This window comes from Lepidochelys kempii, chromosome 7, assembly GCF_965140265.1.
Source record: "Lepidochelys kempii isolate rLepKem1 chromosome 7, rLepKem1.hap2, whole genome shotgun sequence".
NCBI classification, from domain to species: Eukaryota; Metazoa; Chordata; order Testudines; family Cheloniidae; genus Lepidochelys; species Lepidochelys kempii.
The window spans coordinates 104,803,629-104,825,686 of NC_133262.1; the positions used below are offsets into that span (position 1 = coordinate 104,803,629).

At 46.3% G+C, this 22,058-nt stretch overlaps 1 protein-coding gene across 3 annotated transcripts in view; it reads left to right on the forward strand.

Annotated features, from left to right (window-relative positions):
• The first annotated feature begins 16,670 nt into the window (after window positions 1-16,670).
• The window catches only part of EEF1AKMT2 (EEF1A lysine methyltransferase 2), a 48,312-nt gene continuing 42,924 nt past the window's right edge, over window positions 16,671-22,058 (forward strand). Inside the window, exons 1-3 of one of the 3 annotated variants that reach the window (XR_012160055.1) lie at window positions 16,671-16,796; window positions 19,214-19,279; window positions 19,875-19,989. Coding sequence is in view for 2 of the 3 variants with exons in the window: in XM_073354117.1 (XP_073210218.1) it covers window positions 16,714-16,796; window positions 19,214-19,279; window positions 19,875-19,989 (264 nt within the window). In the remaining variant the exon portion in view is untranslated. The remainder of the gene's footprint in view (window positions 16,797-19,213; window positions 19,280-19,874; window positions 19,990-22,058) is intronic. The other 2 variants (XM_073354117.1, XM_073354116.1) reach the window with 2 other exon arrangements.

Consider the following 22,058-nt stretch of genomic DNA (forward strand, 5'->3'; position numbering starts at 1 on the left):
CCTCCCACTGCCCCCCCCCCCGCCGCCCCGGCTTCCGGGAGCGCCGCGGGGATGCCTGGGAAATGTAGTTCCCAGCTGCCAGCCTCAATGCGCGGGCGCCTGGGAGCGCTGAGAGCAGGTGCCGCACGGCCCCGGCGCGGCCACCGAGGGAGCTGGGGCCCGCCTCGCCCAGTGCTTGGGGGCCGCTGCCACTCTCACCTGGGCCCTGCCTGTCAATACCTCTCACTATGCGCGCCTGGTCGTTACAAAAACTAATTTCCCCTCTGCTGTTACTCGCGCCTTCTTGTCAACGGTTTGAGGTGGGCCACCCCCATCATTATGACAAAAGGGATTGTTCCTCCCTTGGTACCCTGCTGTCCATTGAATTGTCTCGTTAGCACCGACCTCCCGCACCCCCACTCGGTAAGGAAGCCCCATCTTTTCAGGTGCTGTATATTTATAGCTGCTGCTCTATTTTCCACTCCATGCATCTGATGAAGTGGGTTCCAGCCCACGAAAGCTTATGCCCAGATAAATGTGTTAGTCTCTAAGGTGCCACAAGGACTCCTCGTTGTTTTTACTACTAGTAACGATTGTCACTGTACGGCAGGGTATCATCACGCCATGCCCTAGCAGTGAGGGCGTGCACGGCGCTGTACGGAGCACAGGAATAGGTCGCCGGGCAGTGCTCTAGCAGTGTCAGTGCACGCAGTGCCGTACGGAGCACGGGGACAGGTCACAAAGCAATGCCCTAGCAATGTGAGCGCGCACAGCGCTGTACAGAGCATGGGTACAGGGCGCCAGGCAATACGCTAGCAATGTGAGCGTGCACGGCGCTGTACGGAGCACGGGGACAGGTCGCCAGGCAATACGCTAGCAATGAGGGCATGCACAGTGCTGTACGGAGAATGGGAACGGCACCAGGCAATGCCCTAGCAGCCTAAGCAGCATCAGAGCACACAGTGCTGTACGGACCAAGGGAAGGTCACTAGGCATTGCCCTAGCAGCGTCAGCACCATTTGTCCTAGTAGCATCTGTGCACACAACACTGTATAGACATGAGCCCAGGTCACCAGGCATTGCCCTGGCAGCATCAGTGTACATGGTGCTGTACAGAGCACAGGGACAGACCCACTTCATGTGCCCTGACCTGACTATGGTGTCATTAGATTGTCATCAGATAACCCATGGACATTTAGGCCCCTCTACCCATGCTGTCTCTGGGCCTCAGACTTAAATATCACAGGTGACTAAACCTCAACAGGGTAGGGACTGTGCCATTTTATGTTTGTGTAACCCTTCTGCCCATCAGAGTTGGCAGCAACAAGGGCCGGGTTCAGTATCTAGGGGTTCCATTCCAATAAAACAATGCAAAACCAGCTTGAGCCCCCACCCAGTGACCTGGGACAAATATACACCACCCCCACTGAGTGCCTCTAAGAGGCAATACTTCCTCTCTCACAAGCACAGAGGCTGAGCATAGCAAAAGCCTTTTAATAACAGAGAGAAACAATGTGGCATTATGTTGGGGAAACACCACCAACAGGATTCATAACCAACCCATGAACCAAAACCCACCCCAAGAAAATTGGGCCACATCCTTTCCCTTTGGTTCTTGAGTCCAGCAACCCAAAAGTCCAACAACCCAAAAGTCTCTGTCCCTGATCAGTGCCGCCCCAGAGTTTGAAAGTTTATCTGCAGAGTTTTAACTCCCAACCTGGGTGGAAATGCGGGGGGTTAAGGGGCACCTTACGTGGTCCGAAGCCTACTACCCAACCTCTCCGTGGGGCTCCACTCCGCTCCACCAGCTGCCCCACAAATTGCTCTGCCAGCCACTCCACTCCGCTCTGCTAGCTGTCCCGCGAGCGGCTCCCACCATCCCACAAACTGCTCCGCCAACCGCTCCCGCCATCCGACTAACTGCTCCACAATATATCTTCAGGCCCCCCCACTACTTAACACAACACTCAGTAATTTCAGCTCCTAGTAATTTTAGCTCTTTAGTGATTTCAGCATGTAGTAGGGAAGCCTCACTGCTAGTATACCATTGGCCCAAAGTGAATTTAGCTCAGTAACTTGTAACTAGACTCATAGTAGAATCAAAACTAGCTCTGATATTCCACCATAAAGAGGAAAAAGGTGCAACTGACATGTAAGGCCTTCATCAGCAGACCTATCCCCAACATCTCTCAATTCACTGGCTTTTGGAACCCATGACCCTTGCCTAGCGAGTGCTGCTTAGTTGATGGTGAGTCCCTCCATCATAACAAAAGGCCAAGTACAGTTCCACTGTCCTTGATTCACATAATCAGGATAATAACAGTTTATTCTTCCTGCCCCAATAACAGAGAAACTGGAGCTCCTACAGCAGCCAAAGTGACCATCTAGGCACGGTGGGTGTGCCTATGCAAATGAGATCAGCCCCTGAAGTTCTTTTCCATAACCCACCAGGACTCACCACCAGATGTCAGGGTAGAGCTCATCCTGACTCTGCTTACATTTGCACAGCACCCAGTACAGTGGGGGTCCACATCAAGTCCCCTGGCCACTACTGTAATTAAAAATATTTAATAATCATTAATAATAAAACTGATGTAGTAATTTTAAAATTACAAAGGTTTCTATTTACCGTATGTTTTCATGAATACGTAGTACTGAAGGTTTTGGAGGTATGGATGAACAATAGTCTAAGGAAACAAATTCTGTTTCCAGTTACACCTCAGGCCAACCCCACTGAAGTTAATGGAGTTACACAAACAGCAAAATCTGCCCCTCTGGTGGCAACAGCTATTTCCTGTGACAGGTTCTCCACAAAATAATGTACAGGTGACAGTGTGATTTTAATGGCACAGTCCAGTAACATGTCCATGCAGGGAGATGTGATTTCATATACAGTCTCATACAAAATTCAACAAAACTTGTAAATGAGAAGTCAAAATCACAATATGTACCCCAGTAGAGGCGGTTTCACATGCAAATACTATTTTTTCTTTTTCATGCATACTTCTTTCACTCTTTTTTTTTAACCAAAGGGAATTAAATTAAGGATACTTAATGTAACATTAAGATTAAAGCCTGGAAACTCCAAATTAATCCATGTGAGCAGACCCTTATGCATGTGTATCACCCAAGTGAAGTCAATGGAGTTCTGCTTGTGCACAGTCTGCCTGGATCAGCTTGCAGGACTGGGGCCCGAGTTAGTATAACAACAGCAACAAAAATGAAGAGGCCAAATTCAGAGAGAGTTGTGCATTCATATGCCAAAGCTAAATTAGTTCTAGGATTCCTACAGCCTCGTTCCTCATTCCTATTTTTGCTGTAAAAAGTACACTTTCAGGCTCCAATCTTGCAGAATCGAGGCCTAATATAGTACAGTAGAAGCTCAGAGTTAGAACACCAGAGTTACAAACTGACCAGTCAACCACATACACCCAATTTGGAACCCGAAGTACACAATAAGGCAGCAGCAGAGACAAAAAAAAAGAAAAAAAAAAAAAGAGCAAATACAGTACAGTAGTGTGTTCAACAAAAACTACTAAAAATAGCTAAGTGGAAAGCAACATTTTTAATTGGCATAGTAAAGTTTCAAAGTTGTATTAAGTCAATGTTCAGCTGTAAACTTTTGGAAGAACAAACATAACATTTTGTTCAGAGTTACAAACATTTCAGAGTTGCGTACAACCTCCATTCCTGAGGTGTTCGTAACTCTGAGGTTGTACTGTAACATTTATATGACCAATCCTGCAAACTACCAAATGTCGGTCAGACGACCATGAATTGTCCATGGAAACCAATGAGCTTCTCAAAACAGTAAACACTTATTGACACCCTTGAAACGACACAAGATAGTAAGCAGCACCCTTGATAGTGTTTGCAGAATGGAGCTTGATAGTGTCAAAACAGTTCAAGAGCTGTGCAAAAAGACTGAGTGAAGGCTGTTGTAGGCATAACTTTTCACTCTCCGGACATTTTTGTGCTTGATTTCTCTACTTAAATAGTGTATCGCTGTATGTTTGTACATTTAATGGACCTCTAGAATCTGATTCCCAAAACCATGTAATTCCTTGTGTTAGAAAACAAAAAGGCTGTGGCCTTCATCTTGCAAACCATTCCATGTGGGGGAATCCCTGTGATGATCAGATTGGGGGTCTGTGTGGGTCCTCCAGAGCAGACAATCTGGCAGTTTCAGGGTTTATCACTTTGATGCAATGTCCAGCTAGTTGCACCCATTTTCAGATTCCTAATTGCTTGTTTTTTGGAAAGTGTGCAAGTCCTGTCATATATTTCATTGTGTACACTTCTTCCTTTAGGGCAGTGGTTCCCAGACTTGTTCGCCGCTTGTGCAGGGAAAGCCCCTGGCGGGCCGGGCCGGTTTGTTTACCAGCCACGTCCGCAGGTTCAGCCGATCGTGGCTCCCAGTGGCCGTGGTTCGCTGCTCCAGGCCAATGGGACCTGCTGGAAGCGGCATCCAGTATGTCCCTCAGCCCGCGCCGCTTCCAGCAGCTCCCATTGGCCTGGAACAGCAAACCACGGCCACTGGGAGCCATGATCGGCCGAACCTGCGGACATGGCAGATAAACAAATTAGCCCGGCCCGCCAAGGGATTTCCCTGAACAAGCGGCGGAACAAGTTTGGGAACCACTGCTTTAGGAAATATAAGTATTTATAGTATTTATTTATTTGTACACTTGATCTTTATAAAATTGTTATTTTTAATACAAGAATCAATACCTTTTTATTCAATACATAGATTTCAAATGCTCAATACTGGGAGATCTTAGGAGAAGCCTTTCAAAACTGAACCAATGTGTGAATGAATAATGAAAGAAAAAACATAGAGCAAGGAAACAGATTATTATAATCCCTTTAAAGCATGGAACAGATAAACAACAGCAAGGAAAATATTATTTAAAATGTGATGAAAAGTTCCTTTTAAAAGCTGATAATGCTGTGTGTGATAAGCCCAACACACTATACAACAATGTTAACTCCAGGTCATTATTAAAGGGAATATATAATAGGTGCAGAATAAAAATAATATAGAAAATTATTATTTTTATTATGGACTCCTAGATGGTAAATGTACAGACAGATTAGATTCTATTTCTTTTCTAATTTAAGGCACTTACATTTTCATTTGCCATAAAACAGCAATTATATTTTTGACTAAGTTTCAAGCCCCATTCACTGTAGGTTATGCACTGTATTCATTGTTGAGTCTAAGAAATGTGTTTATACTTCCTGTCCCTTCACACACTAGTGATCCAAAGGAAATAGCAGAAATCCTTCTGATTGTGATCGTTTTAGATCATTCATGTGGGTCAGGTGGTCCAGGGTTCAAAATCTGGTCATTTGGAGTCACATTATCCATTGAAAGCAAGACTATTTACTTTTAATCTGTTTAAATCACATGCTGGCATTTGTATATGATGATGGAAAAACAGGAGAATTGTGTCTCTAAAACAAAACAATCACAGTTTAAGAGACAGATGGACAAAAGAATAGGACATAAAATTGGAGTTACACTAAGGATGAATTTGGTTTATTGAAGTACAGTATTAAAATAGCTATGACCTGATCCTGTTTGTGCAGTTAAGGGTTGCAGGATTGGATCTCTTAAATTTAGTCCTCTAATCTGCTAAAATATTAGTGGTGTAGTATTACTGCCAGGCCTACTGACTTTATGAAGCTTAAAATATAACTATTTTAAAGCTCTTTAATGGCCTGAAAACCTAGGTCTGGAAAAAAGAAGCATATTCCATGGGACTGGTGTGTTTTTTTATGTGAATAACATAGGGTCCAATCCTGTACAATGCTAAATACCTCAAAATAGGCTCAACACTTTGCCAGATCAAGCCCGTTACCTATAAAGAAGCTTCCAGTATTGCTAAAATGTTCTGTATGCAAACACAACATGAGGGCTTTCTTGCCTCTGACGTTATTCCCCCCACGGACAGATATGGGGCTGTCCAAAATTTGCACATCTGAGTGAGGGTCATATTGGTAACTTCCCAGAAGCCTGATCTGCATAGAATAGAGCCCGTTGTATTTTCCTTCATCCTCTGTACACAGCTGCTTCTAAGCTGAATGGTTCCAGACAGCCAGTTACAGAGATGGGGTAGACATATCCAAAGTTCAGAGTGTATTGGGATCTGTTGATTGGTCTGTCCCATGTCTAGCTACCCAATCTTTGCTAATTAGTAGTCTTTACTGCCTCTGCATCATCTCTTTGCCTCTCCAGCACTGCCTGGTTCTCCCTCCCAACAGTCCCACGGAGACTCAAATCTTATCTTGGGACCCACGTGTTTAGGAGCTGGTGAGAGGATGCAGGACTAGCTTGGAGTTCAGTGAGGACATATTTGAAGAGTGCAGGGGCAGATATCAGGGGGCATGAAAGGAAGGATGGTCCAGTGGTTAGGACCTGGGGGACCTGAGTTCAGTATCCCATTCCATGATAGACTTCTTGTGTGACCTTATTCTGTCTAACTCATGGGGGTGTTGTGAGGGTAAATACATTAAAGATTGAGAAGTGCTCAGACACTACACTCATAGGTGCCGACTTCGCCGCTTTCCCCTGGGTGCTGGACCCCAACTCTGTCCCAGCCCTGCCATCACTCCACCCCTTCAACGTGGCCCCGCCCCTGCCCACCCCTTCTCCAAAGTCCCCGCCCCAACTCCGCTTCCTCCCTGCCCCTATTCCAACTCCTTTCCCAAATCCCCGCCCTGACCCCGCCTGCTCCCTTGAGCATGCCACTTTATGGCTCCTCCCCCTCTCTCCCAGCATGCCGCCAAACAGCTGTTTGGCAACGGCCAGGGGGAAGCGCTGGGAGGTAGGCGTAGGAGTGGGGACGCAGCGTGCTTGGGGGGGCGGAAGGAGGTGGGGTGAGGGGAGTTTGGCTGCCAGTGGGTGCAGAGCACCCACTAATTTTTCCCCATGGGTGCTCCAGTCCCGGAGCACCCACGGAGTGGGCACCTATGACTACACTGATGGGAGCTATAAGCACCTATCCTAGATAGGCTGATGGATGTAGGAGTTTTGTGAAGGACAGAGCTGAAGGCTCTCCCTATCTCTCTCTCAGCATATCTCTGACACCCTCCTTTCCACTTAATTATTCCCTGCACTGTTCCACCAATCCACCTCACTGCTGTCCCCATACTCCCAGCTCAGACCAGCCCCAAAAGGCCAGCCCTCCCATTCCCAGACCCTGATTCCTGGCTCCCACAAGGAAGACAGGGAGAGGAGCTCAGACTTCTCCCAGAGAAGCACCCCCCTCCCCAAGATCATACATGGAGAGCAAGGAGAGGGGCTCAGGACCTCCCCCCCTAGAGTGTGCAGGGAGAGGGGCTTATACAGCCTGAAATCCTGCATGCTTAGAGGGAGGGAGGGAATACCATAGGGGTGACAGATCCCATCCTCTTGCCAACCAACCCCAAATCCCCAATCCCAATGTCCTCCCCACCCTTCCACTTCCCCTAGTACTCCTGACCCCGACCTTAAAAAACGGACACTCCAGCAGGAGTGCCGGAACCTGCCCTTCCCCCTGAAGACCTGCCCCCACCCTGCCCCTTCCACCCAGGCCTCACCCCTGCCCTGCCTCTTCCTCCAATGCCCCGCTCCTGCCCTGCCCCTTCCCCCCGAGGCCACGCCCCCATTTGCTCCTCTTTCCCCATCCCTCTGTCACTCACTGCTTTTCCCCTCTCCCCGTCTCCCTGCAAGGGTTGGGAGGGACTTGCCTGCAGAGCATGAGTGGGAGCTGCAGCTGCCCGATGCAGATAGGAGGTGGCCCTGGCTGAGTAGGGGCTGGCGTGGGTAATGACTTGGCACCTCCCCGCCTCCCCCGTCCGAAGTAACTGGACTTTGGGTGTCCAGTCAGTAGATCTGACCGGACATCGTCAAGACCCCATTTTGACTGAACTTTCTGGTCAAAAACCGGCCACCTGGCCACCCTACTACCAATGCCTTTCCCTTCCTCTACCATTTATCCTCCTCATCTTAATCCCTCTCCCCCCACTGCAGCCCCAAAACCTTCTCCACCTATACCCCCCCACTACTCCACCCCTAATCCTCTCCCTCCAGCACTGCTCTCACACAGTTCCACATTTCACCTCACGACTGCAACACCCCATAGTCCAGGCATGGGCAAACTACAGCCAAGCCATTCGTTTGTGGGTGGTACGGGCTGGTGAAGCTACGTTCTGTTCTCAATCTTTCACAAATATACAGGTTAAACTGAAAGAAAATAAGTTACACCATAAACTTACATATAGACTTGTGTTAAGGAATGTTCCTTTGCATATTTGCCACTACTTTTATGTGTAACTAGCAACAGGAATAGCCCACCTTTTAATGTTTGTTTTGGAAACAAGTAGTTGTGCGTTTCTTTGTTAGATATGAAGACACCGAAAAATAATTTTATAGCAACACTGATGGTGACCAACAGCAGTTTATAAAAAAAAAGTATGGTGATTGTTTGAGATCAATGGGTGACCTGACAGTGAGTTTGACTACGTAGTACAAATAACCAGAAAAAAACAGTCATTACCTTATTATTGAATTCCGGACCAAGATATGTCAGTATCCGCTGTGGGCATCCACATCTAACAATCATTTTGTACATGCCCTTTGCCACCTCAGATGCTGACTTACTTCTAAGTGGAAAGGCTTCCACCCATCTTGAAAGATAATCTATGGCTGTCAGTATATACTGGTATCCATCCTTTGTTACTGGTAATGGTCCTATTAAATCCATTCCCACCTATTCCTAGATCCGAGTGACCTACATACAAGGGTACCAGTTACAGTCATACCACACGTGTTTCTTACTAAATGTTCTCAATAAACCCATATGTCACAAGCAGAGAATGTAAGGCCCACTTTTAAATACAGAAGAAAAAGAAAGAAAGAAAAAACAAACAAACAAAAACAAGGACAGGAATGGGTTATGGAAAACAATACAAGAGTAAAGCTGAAGAAATATCCCCAGCCAGTGCAAAGGCGCATTAGAGGTAATTGCTGCACTGTGCTGTGCCACTTGTATGCATTGGACTCGTTTGAAAATCAAAGCCTCCTTGTATCGCAGAAATAACAATGGATAATGATAAACAATAATGTGTCTGATTCCAAAATTCACCTTTATGCTTTTCAAGGTGGTATCCAAATTTAATTCCTTTCCCTCTTTCAGGCAAGTCAGACATCGTGCAACCTGTTTTTGATGGAACAATATGATTATATTAACATTTCATTATGGAAATAGTATTGCAAGGGAACAGAGTTTGCATTTGCACACCAAATATATTTTTATATTTCTTTTATACATTTTGAACTTCTATTTTAATTGTAAATAGCATTCTTCAGGATTTAGTTTCATTACTTTACATACCCAATTGGCAATGTCTTTTGTCATCCCTGGCCAATAGTATTTTGATGTCAGCATATTCCTCGTTTTGAATATTCCTAGATGTCCACCCAATAGACTGTCATGATACCTTTCAAAGAGTTGCAGGGCTTCTTTCATGGTGTGCACAACAACAACCTTTCTTCCTTTTTGCAGAATGGAACAATGTCCCCTCTGTTGATCATAGAAGATGGAGCACGGAGGATGATTAAGGTTTCTCGGGGCCCTGAGCCAGAGCAATAGTTGGGCCCCTACCCACCCTGTCTGCCGGTTGCACCATCTATGGCCCTATCCCTTTCTTCCTCTTCCCCAGGATCTCAGCCATATTCCACCTAGGCTCCCCACCATTTTGCCTCCCCCACAACTCCTTTGTTCATTTCCCACCCACCCCACTCTCCCACACAGCCCCAGGACTGGAGAAGCTCTATCCCTGTGTCACAGCCCCAGGGCTGTACCAGGGAGAGAGAGCTCCTCCAGGCCCAGGGCTGCAGCAGGGGTTTGGATGCTGTGGTTCTTTAGGGGACCAGAAGCAGGGTGCTGTGGATTCTCCTTCCCCACCAGGCACTTCTGCTGGAGATGGGGTCAGGCATAGGGGCTTCCCCTGCTGCCCCACGGCTTCTGCCAGGGCTGGGGTGGGGGCAACGTGTTGCACTTAAGCTATGACCGGTTATTTGCAAAGCCATTAATTAATTATAAGGCATATGACTACCAAAGACATCTATACACAGTATGGTTCATAATGCCTTGAGTACAAGGGGGGAATTTCAGTGTATAGTTAGAAATTATTGCTCATTGAACATATAGCGATTGCTGTTGGTGCTTGCAGCAAACTGGATAACATACTTAAGAAATGAAGCAAGTCATTAGGGTTTTTTTGTAAAATTTATACTAATTTCTCACATAACTGCACACTGTGTTTGTTGCACCACCGGCATAGATAGCAAAGGAGATTTTCTGGAAAATTTTAATAAAACTAGAGATCCCAGTTCCGGTCCCTTTGAAGGTAAGATTAACACTCCAAATAATCCCAGTGTTGGGACATCAGGACCATCATTTACAGGCTGAAGTTTCCAGTGTAATGTGTCAGTATTATCTTTAAAAAAGTATTCCTTGCCTTCCAAAGAAAAGTTGACAGCAAATCGATGCAGGTTCAGTCTGCCTGCTTTATTCATTCCTTCAGGATATGTTTCACTCCTTAGGTATGCCAAAACATTTGCAATTTTTTCCTCAGAAGATTTCCCTCAGAATTGTTTACAAGAGAAAACAGTTACTTAAGAGCAAACATCACATATCAATCCATATAAGACTCAAAGTTGATTTAGAAGGTATGAGATGTACACTGCAGACCTATAAGCAGGGTAAACCTAAATCAACAATGCATCATTCATAGGCCAGTCACAAGACAGACATAAATAAATTGCAGACATGTGCATAATTTTGAAATATTTGTGGCTTGCAAATTATGGCTATATTAAATCAGTGCAGATTGAATGTTATCAGAGATAAGGATATCACCTACAAGATTGTAACCATGTATAGACATAGTGACTCAGGACAGTAAATGTAACAGCACAAAAATGTCAATAAAAAAAGCAAACACAAGCAGAGTTGCTTGAAGATAATGGGTTCTGAAAACAAATGAATAATTAATATAATATATGGAGATATACCTATCTCATAGAGCAGGAAGGGACCTTGAAAGGTCATTGAGTCCAGTCCCCTGCCTTCACTAGCAGAATCAAGTATTGTCCCTGACAGGTTTGTTTGTTTTTTTAACTGATCCCTAAATGGACCCCTTAAGGGATGAACAAACAACCCTGGGTTTGGCAGGCCAATGCTCAAACCACTGAGCTATCCCTCCACACCCCACTGAAGGGAACGTTCTACTTATTTATGTGTGTTGTAGAGGTAATTTTTTGCTTCGTGCAACTTTTTGGGAGAAAATAGTTTTCTGAAATTCTGAACAATCTGAAATAAAGAAAACCCAATAACATACACATATCAGTATCACCTCATTCTCAGCTATGCCTTTAATCAATAATTTTACTGTAATTTAACGAATCAATCCTAACGTAATGTTACTTGATTATCTAACAAATTATATCCCACCACCTTAATTGGTATACACCCAGCAAAATTACTTATACATCAGCCAAAGAAAATCAAAAAACCAGACAGAGACCACACAGATAAACAATAGAGAAATGGGGAGCAATAAATAAATCACCATGATTACAGGCATGCAAACCATTTAAGAAATTACTATACAGTTATTGTAAAGATTCTTGATTATTCATGCAGTTAGCCAGGAAGACCCTTAGTATTTGTGTACTTTTACCAGATTTGCCCATTAATTGGGGTATGCTCATTTATTGGGGTTACTTGTCTGGGTTTTTTTCCCCTGATCGTTTTTTCCCCCTACTAATGTACTGCTTATGTATAAAGCTCTTGTAAAGCACCCTTCTTTCACTACTAACAGTATTGCTGTAAAACCTTTATTTTTAAGGCACAACTCTTAACTCCTTATTGCACAGTTCTACAGGCATTCTAAGCAAGATTCTTAACAGAAGGTTAACAAATATTCTATGAGAGAGAGACCATGCTAAAGGAGCTTGGTCTGAAAAAGAAAAAGAAAGCTTGCTCAGGTCTGTGCCTCAATTTCCCTACTCCACAGCAATTACTCAACAATTAACATGTGATTAGGGTCCACGTGCTGCCTGCGTTTGTTCAACAATTTGTGACCAGCTTTGCCCGTTACTTTGGGGTACACTCATTTATTAGGGTTACTCTTCTGAAGGGAGGGTGGTTGTGTAATTCTATCAATGTACTGCTTGTGTGCCCAATGGAATGAGTCAAACAGCACTTTCAAGCTGACATCCTTATTTGTCCCAGATTTAGCATGTCCCTATCCCCACTATTACATCACAATTGTACTGGTAGTAACCCACTTGATGAGCAAACCCCAGAGTACTTTTGGGCGCTACAGGGATCTGTAGCTGAGGTAAAAGAAGCATTGCTGCTGAGTAAATGTGGAAGATTCAAACACAAAAGTAAAGTTATTTATGGACTAATAGTGATAACTACTCAAGGAGAACCTAAACAAAATAAGTTGCATTATTAAAGGTTAATACCTGAGGTAGAAAAGGAAACAGAGAGGGAAAATGAGGGATCTCACCCACTCCAGAAGCTTGAACTCGTGAGGCTTCCCAGGCAATGGTGATAGCTCAGAGTCTTGGATCAGTCAGGAGTAGATGAAACCCCAGTGCAAATGAGGCAGAATTTGGGTCTATGCAGACATCAGAAAACTTACTGGAGTGTAAGTAGATGGTTTTGTAGAGAAAATACAATGGTTCAGGGGAGGACACTAGATTTGTTTATGGGTACACTGATGACTCAAGGAATTTGTTTAGGCTAGACAATAGGAGCTGATCACTTCTAACTATGGCTGGTGTTCCTTCAGGGGGCTGACAATGAAATTGGGCTGCTTCAGTATTTTGGATATCAATCAAGGTTTAACTACTAGAATTGGTCTAACTGCTGAGCTGTGTGTGTGCAGCATAGGTTCATTAACATCTGGAGCAGAGAACTCCCATGATGCCGTTGTTCCCTGCTTTTTTTCTCTGATCAGTTTTGGTTCAAGCAGGCGGGGTGGGTGTCCTTTCATGAGTCAGACAGACTGGCTACTGTGCCCTAGTTCCCCAAGAAGACAGGTATTATCTGTGACTGCAGAGGTCTTCACAGGGCATTGAGCATGAAATGATCTTTAACAATATTTTGTGACCTCTTACATTAAGGAAATCCATTCCACCTTGGTTTAGGAGAGAGACTCCTGATTGACCAATAAGAATCTGGTGTTGCAGATCCCCACAGTGCAATTATTTTTTATTCTCCATTGTAAGTGCAGCTTTTATTTTGGTGAGTTTTGCTCACAGATGCAGAAATGTGGACTTGCACATCCAAAAGTTCTGCAGCCGCTGCTCTTGAGCCCAAGCCTTCATTGTTGAAGATTTTTGCCCTTGGGAAGGATGTAAGATGACCCCATACAATACACTTACTGAATATCTGTGAATCAGCTTCTACACATAAGCAATGACATGTGAACATGGGATTGTATGGGCTAGATTCACAGGCAAGATAAATGCAGCAAAAAGCAATCCTAAAATTTGTGAACTGTTATGAGACTTCAGGTAGACAAATAGTGATAAGAGACTCTTTTAAATACTCAAAATGTGTGACGCAGAGTTTGATGGAATGTAGGGAAATTATTTCACTGCATCAAGTCTCCTGTAGCAGTAAAGTATCACTGGGGCAGCAGGTTTTTATATTTTTTGTTGGCGTCCAGAAAAGGTCCAAGGGAGTTTTGCTGTGGGAGGGGGCTTGGGGTCAGTACTGGGTTTACAATGGTGCCCATGGCGCTGTGGCACCAGGCCCACGCTGGGAAAGGGCCCATTACAGACCCCTCTAACTTATCCGCATAGCTGGGTCTGGCCCCTCCCCTGGGGCAGTCCAGCACACAGGCCCTGCTATGTGAGCAGCTCTCATCCAGCAGGTTCCACTCGCCTGTAGGGGGCTCATCACCCAGCAGCTGGGGGCCACTATGTGGCTCGGCAGGGCTGCTGGCCACGGGGCCAATGGGTGTGGGTGGGCTGGGTGGGATCTTGGGAGTCACGTCCCAGGGATCTGCCCCGCTCCCCAGCACTGCTCCAGCTCTGAGCTGTCTCCGCTGCCTGGGACCTGTGGCGACCCACCTGCCTCCCCTGGGGAAGAGCCACCTGGGACTGGTGCAGAGGCTGGACCAGTCTCAGCCAGTCACAGGGGACAGTGCCGGGGGTCTCAGCTGGGTGGATCCTGCCAGGCATGTGGGTCCTGAGGGAGCCTGGACGGGGTAGGCTCTGCTCCTGCTCCAGCCTGGCTGATTGCACCACTCCCAAGGGGCCGGAGTTATCCTGCCCCAGGACCAGCTCTGGCTGCGCTGCTGGCTCAGCCTGGCAGACACAGTCACCTCCCATCAGGGCTGGCTATTGTGGCCAGGTGTCAGGGTGTGGGAGAGTAGGTCTCCAGTGGGTCTGGGGGGTGGTGCTGGGCAGTGGAGGGTGGGGAGATCTGTGTGTGTTGGGGGGCTGGGAAGTGTGGGGGGTCTGTGCGGGACACTCTGCAGTTGTGGTGGTGGGGGGCACTGGGCCGTGAGGGGATCTGTGTGTGTGTGCGCGCAGGGTGCTGTGCAGTTGTGGGAGGGTTGTGGGGGGTGTTCGGGTAGTGGGGCACTGGGCAGTGAGAGGAGCTGTGGGGGAGTTCTGGATGGGGGGGCTGTGCTGGGCATAGTGGTCTGTGGGAGGGCACTGGGCATGGGGGTTTGTGGGGGGTCTCTGGGTGGTGTGGCACTGGGCGTAGGGAGTCAGAGGGGTGCTGGGCAGGGGGGTAGCATGGTGCAGCATGGGCCCGTCCCCAAGGGAAAGAAGCATGATGGCAGCGCAGGGCTGGGCTGGGCAGTGTGCATCTGGCAGCTCCCAGTTTGTAAACAGAGCCCTTGTACTGGGCTGGGTGGAGCAGGGCTGTCCCTGCCATGCCATGACCCATCTCCCATTGCCCCTGGCCAGCCCCTCACTCTGAGAACTCTGCCCCCCTGCTCCATGTCCCCATTGCCCCCATGGGGCCCCACAAATATGTTTAGCATTGGTTAATCTGGCCCTTTTTGGGGTGCAGGCTCTGGGATGGAGTTGGGGTACAGGAGGGTTGCAGGCTATGGGGAGTTTGAGTGAGGGGTGCAGGCTCTACCCCAATCCCCTGCCCCAGGTCACAGGAGGGGTACAAACATGCGGGCTCTGGGAGTTAGCAACTCAGCACGTTATATAAAGAGAAAGGCGCTGCAGTGATTTCATATAGACATAGAAACTGATAGAAGACTCTTACATATTCAAAATGTGAGATGCAGAGTTTGAGGGAGGGCATGTCTGTACAATATTTCACAACATTCAGTCTCCTGGCTGTAGCAGTAATGTGGGCCTGCAGATAGAGAGGAGCTGCGGTGTCTGAGCACTGACAGTCTAGGAATTGGGAGGCCTGGGCCATTAAGAACCCACCCTCTGCTCCGGGGCTGACATACAGCATCCTATGAGGAGGACGAAAAAGCCTCTGCCCCGACCCCGCCCTAGATTTGCGAGCACAGCAGGTGGCTCTCTCCCCCTCCCTAAACGGGGGTTTTGTCCCCCCACAGGGTCTGGCAGAGTCTTCCCCCTCCCCCGGGCTTAACCCCGGCTACCACCCCCGATTTTCCCCCTTCAGCTCCTCTTCTGCCGCTACCTACAGTAGCTTGATCCCCCCTGCCAGTAAGTTTCTGCCCCCTGCTCAGATCCTGACACCCCCCACCCCCGCTGCGATCTGCCCCCCTTAATCCTTTTAAACCCCTCCAAAGGGGAGGCAGCAAATCGTAAGGAGACGTAAGGGCAGAGAGAGGGCAGTGACAACAGCGAAGGTTACTGGGCATGCTCAATGCACCCAAAGAAGGGCACTGGGAGAGGGGGCTGTTTGTGCCCTGCATGCAATTTCCCCACCCAGATGCAGCCCTCGGGCCAAAAAGTTTGCCCACCCCTGCCATAGTCCCATAGTTGTGCAGCAAAAAAACTTATAAGAATCTAAAAATGTTATGAGCATGCCATGGTAGGGGGCTGTGTACCCAGAGCCCCCTTGTCCTTAACCCCACTCAATGCCATTGTTCAAGAAATAAGGATTCCCTTGTCTTTCTTCTTCCCTCTAGTTAAGCAATGCTCGCTGATTAATCAGCGCTGGCTCTCTGCTGTCATAGTCCCCCTAGACAGAAAAGTCCCACCAGACAGTCATTCTCTCACATGCACGCCGCATGGGCAATATTCCCTCTGCGAAGCCGGTCTGAGCCCCTTCTTCCCTGGTCTTGCTGCACAGGTGCGCTTGGCACCTACTGGTCTGGAGAGCCCGAGCTGAGATCCATGTCCAGCGACCCCCTGGGGTCAGCGAGACCCACAGCGTGAGCCACACGTGTGTGCAAAACGTTGCAAGAACCCGCTGCTTTTGTAAAACGCCGCCCGGTGGGTGTGTGTGCGACAGGGACCCCTTGCTGAGATGACCCAGGTCTGTGCACCCCCCCCCCCCAAGAGGGCTCAACTCAAGCGCAACTGAGCCGGGCCATACCAGGAGCAGCCCCGAGCACAGCTTCCAGGACCCTCACTCCCCTCGGCATCCCTCCAGCAGCCCACGGCAGAGGAAAAGTCCTCCAGCAGCCTAGAGGGGTTTGCCGCCTGGCGCGCTCAAACCCACCCGCACTCTATGGTGCGCGGGCACTTCCGGCTTCTCGGCCGCCGGGAGGATGAGTGTCGCCGGGGAGCGGCCACGTGACGCCCCGGGGCTGGGGCCCGCCTTCGGCCCGTCGGCCCTGGGCACCAAAGAGCAGTGAGTCCCGGGCGGGGCGGTGCCGGGCCCGGGGCCTGCCCAGCACCTTGGAGACCGCAGCCGCGCCTCGCCCCTGGCGGGCGCAGGGGTATCTCCACCGGCCTGGGGAGGCCGGGGGGCTGCAGGCGGGGCCCCGCCCCGGTGCCCGGCCCTGGCGGCTGGGTGTCGCTCCCCCGCGGGCAGGCTTTTCAGAGGGGCGGCGGGTGTTCGGCTCCCAAGGCGGGTTGCTAGTTTGGGCTGGCCCTGTTCCTGGGAGGTTTCATCACCTTGACGTAATCTTTAATTAAAGACTCCTCTTTAATTCCTGGAGACTCCAGGGCAAGCGGTTGGCAACCCTAGTCCCAAAGCCCATTGGCATTCATTGGGACCTTGGTTCCTGCCTCCCCTAGGCTGCCTTGGGCTCTGCGGCTGCTGAGGCCTGGTGAAGTCTTCGCTGCGGCTGCGAGGTGTCATCCCCAGCCCGGGCCGGCAGGCTGGCAAGTTGCCTTAGGGCATTAAAATAGCGATGTGGCTTCGGCGAGGCAGGTGGTGGCTGGGTGCATGTCCCCTGGGATCAGGAAGGGTTGTACTTGGGTGCTGCCCATACCTTTGATCACACCACAGGTGCTGGCGCAACCCCGGCTTGAAGTGGTTTCCGTTATATACAATGTTTACAGTTTGGTTCTTTGGCTCTCAGCACCCCCACTAGGAAAATTGTTCCAGCATCCCTGTTTCACGCTGCCATTTATAGCGTGTGAGCTGCAGCAGAGCTAGCATATATAATGTATTCCTTCCTGAGCTGGAAATCAAACCTCCCTGCTGATACCCTCTAGGCTTGTCTACACAGAGAAATTGACTGCTCTAGCTATTCCAGAATAGCTCCCCCTGTGGACACTCTATTCCAGAATAATCAGAGTGTGATTTATTTCAAAGCAGAATAGTTTACTCCTCAATAGCTATTCTGGGCAATTTCCCCATGTAGACAATTGTGAAGTAAAAATTATCAGCTTTTTGTAATTTCTCATTAATTAATGATATTTTCCCCAGGCACTAGATCTCAGCAAAGTTAGTTGCATCTCTCCTTGTTTCAATCTTTTTTCCTTTTTTAATTTGATTGTAGAGTTTAGGAGGAGAGCATGTGACCTTAAGTATGTAGCAATGTGTTCTAGGCCTAGTATTTTCTCTTGAACCTGAGGAATGAATCCTTAGTACATTGTACAATTTTCTAATTATTCTTCATCACCTGCTACAGGGAAAAAAAAAGTTGTTTAAAAGAAGTTTTTTGGACTCTGTGAAAAATACATCATGGTAACTGGTATAAAAATGAAAACTTTAGAAGGTGGTGGTTCTGAAAGCTTTTTATAATCCTACAACTCAAAAGCAGTTCCATTTTAAAATCCAAAATTTAAACATGAGCTATAATGTTTCAGGCTTTAAGCTCAATCTCAAGAGCAGTCAGAAAAATCTAATTTTTTCCCCTCAATGCAGTTCATATCTATCAACCTGCACCTTTTCAGTTCACTCTGATCATCCAGAGTTATTTGTATTGTGGACAAAATGTTCCACATCAGTTTGTATAATATACAAATAAACCTTTGACTGAGCTATACCATGGCGAACGTAATGAGTTCTAATATGGATCATAAAATCACTTAATATGCCATTCATTTGGTTCTCAGGTTTTGTAAGGATCAGATTGGCAGTGATTTCTTTTATTTTTGCTCAATGTTCTCAGAGTTTGTAAGGAGCTTCACACCTTTATGGATGCTGCAAGGCTCCAGAAAAGGAACATTAGAGCATATGAGTATGACAAACACCATTATAACCTTATTGATCTAACTTGGCATTAAAATGCTTATTGGAACATGTGCTGTCCTTGCAAGATGGAGATTTTTGATGTACTTTGGCAACTTTACACTGTTCCATCCAATGGGATCCAACCACTGGAGAATCTTCCCTGAGTTAGCCTTGGCATATAGTCACCAAAGCTATTCCCATGCCACCTCTTAAATATTGGTTGCCTGTATAGGAAGTGTGGTTTGGGATAAAGAGATGTGACTGGGGCTCCCAGCAATTCCTAGCTCCTACAACAATCTGTTGGGGCTGTTGGCAGCTAGTGGAGGTTATAACAGTCTGACCTACTCTGGAGGACTAACTCAATGTGCAGAACAACCCCAGGGTCAGGGGAATGCAAAACCACACTGTTGCCTCCCACCCCCATACCCCTCCTGGGTTGTGCTATACACTACTCAACCGGAGCTGGAGATCCAGCCCTTTGTTTTGATGCACATGTCTAATTTGGGAAATTCAACAGCTTATGGGTTGGACATGGGGTGTATGATATGTGAATACAATCTCCACCTGTGCCCTTTCTTCCTGATCGTTCATCTAAGTCATTCCTGTGTTAATTTCATATTCTGTCCTCTCTTCCTCTTTAGCTGGGACGCTGCATATGAAAGTGAATTACAGATTTTTCAGGAGAGTGAAGATGCTGGGGAAATTTGGTAAATAAAGAGAATAACTATCAATGGACATATGCATATTTTTATGCTTTTGAAAATATATGTAGTAAAAGCAAAATAAAAAACTCATTGGGTCACTGGGTAGTTCAAAGTATTAGTCATATGATACGGAGCTTTTTACCTTGGAGTCACCAATTCCTATTTGGCCCAAATCTGTTGTGACTGAAAATTGTTAGTTACCCCCTGAAAATTAGTTGTGTGTGCCATGAGTTGGTGGTTGCAGTCTGTTTTACTACTAGGCACGTACTCATATCACCAAGGACATCCATTATTATCATCAGAGGCTAAGAATTAAATAGGCAGCCTAGGGAAGCTTCCAATGCAGTCTTTATTTTATGTGGCCATAAAGAGGGCCTTAGTTTCAAGTACTGCTAATCCCAGTGGGTTTTAAGCCATTTGGTTTACTTAAAACTTAAACAAATCAGACTTGGAATATGATCTATATAGGTTGTTGCCTAGATGCTATAGTGACAGGTGCTTTACGAATGCCAGATAGGGGGAGAGATGAAGTACAGTTGCTGCTGTGCCTTTCATGTGTTCTGGATATGTTGATTACTCAAGCCTCTGTTTCTGATAGGTTTGGAGAAGAAAGCATGATTCGTTTAATCAGATGGATGGAAAAACAAAAGATCCCTCTGGACAGCTCAGTGCTTGACATTGGAACTGGAAATGGTGTTTTACTTGTTGAATTGGTTGGTATTTTGTAAAATTACAGAATCAAGGCTAAGAACAGAGTATATACATTTACTGCAAATGAGAGAATATTTGCTAGTTTCAGCTGATGCTGACATTATAAAAAGCAAAACAAAACTTAAATTAAAACTGCCATAGAGTGTTTTCCCATCAAGAGCACATTGGTTGTTGTGCATACAGTCTTTTACTTTAATTGATGTAGTTGTACTGATTGAAATTCACTTGGTTAGGGAACATCAGCAAATGAAAACTGGTAGTGTGTGATAGCAGCAGGTTTGCCATGCAGCCTAAGGGAGTTAGGCACCCAAGTCTCACTAAATTTCAATGGTGTTTGGGCACCTAACTCCTTTAGGGACTTTTAAAAATACCAGCTCTAGCAAACTAGAGTGAAGTTTTGTTTTACTGGATGGAAGAGGAGCTATTCTTTTGCCAGAGTTGTTTAGATCAGGGATTCTCCACCTTTTTCTTTCTGAGGCCCCCACAATATGCTATAAAAATTCCACGGTGCGTCTGTGCCATAACAACTGTTTTTCTGCATATAAAAGCCAAGGCCAGCATTATGGGGTAGCAAGGAGGGCAATTGCCTGAGGCCCCGTGAAGCTAAGTTGCTCAGGCTTCGGCTTCAGCCCTAGGTGGCAGGGCTTGGAGCTCCAGGCTTCAGCCCCAGGTGGTGGGGCTTCGACTTTCTGCCATGGGCCCAAGCAAGTGTAATGCCAATCCTGCTTCGCAGACCCCCTGAATGCTGCTCCCAGCCCCCCAGTGGGCCCTGGACCCCTGGTTGAGAACCACTGGTTTAGATTACAACTTCTTGTGAATGTCTTCTGTTTCTCTGAGTACTTTAAAGGGAACTGTAAATTTAAATATAATCAGTTTCAAAAACTGTTATAAATAATTTCCGGTTCTGTACCAGCTCCTAAATTCCCCTGCCAGTGTTCGTAGATTTACTATGATATTTTCTTATATTTTAAAATGCTTTCCTCTGCTCTATTGCTGTGTGCAAGACCCACAATAACAACAGAGAGAATTGACATACTGTATATTGGAAATAGTGAAATTGATACACAAAGGGCTGTCAAATGCACAAAATAGAGACGTTCCCCCCTTTCATCTTGGTTATACTACCATTAGCATTACTTGTGAAAATAGTAGTTAAAATATTTTCAGGCAGAAGTGTTGTGTTTTAAGTTGATGGTATCCCTTTAATTAAAAACAAAACAGTGATAATTTTTCTCTTGAGGTGGAAACAGAGTACCAAGTATGTTTTAAAAGCTGATATTGTTATTTCACAGGGGTACAATAGGGCATGAAGTTGAGCAATCTTCAGTAAGTTTAGTTATGAGTAGTTTTGTGTTCCTTTTCACATTTTTGATTAAATGCTTTGGTAGAATGTCCCAGCTGGTTTAGACTGAGTCAGTATATGGCATTCACTGTACTAACACTTATCCATAGGCTGTAGCAGTTAAAGCAGAATTTAAGTTCGTGTGCAGCTCTTGTATTTTTTTTAAAGTTTATAGTCTCCATGAATGTGAGCCAATGCTGTCTTGTCTTCCTGAATCTGCAGATAGACACAAACAGTAGCACTGAGAAGTATAACTGTCCCATCTATCTCATTAGAGATGTTAATTTGAAAGCTAATAATTTTAAATTTACTGTTAACTACATTCTTCTGCAGTGAAAGTGTTTTTATTTTGGATCATGCTTGAGTATTCTGCCATCCTTGAATCTGACCTCTGATGTATCTTGTAAACATGTAGTGAATTTTTATTCCATATCAAGAAAGGTAATGATGACATGGGAAACCCACTTCTAAAGGCTATTAGCATTCCCCCATCCCCTGAAAAATTATCCCTCAGGATATAAAGTGCCCCAAAGTATTGTGGTTTGACCAGGAAAGTTATTTTTAAGTGAAGTACTAGTCTGAAAAATGACTGAGATGTTGATTGTTTACTCTCAACTCAAGATGAGATTTGTTCAGTTTATAAAAAAAAGCATGAGTTTTTCCAACTGGCAGCTCTGTAACCTCAGCCCAGGATCTGGAAGTAATGCTGGGATTCTTCTGGCCCATGCA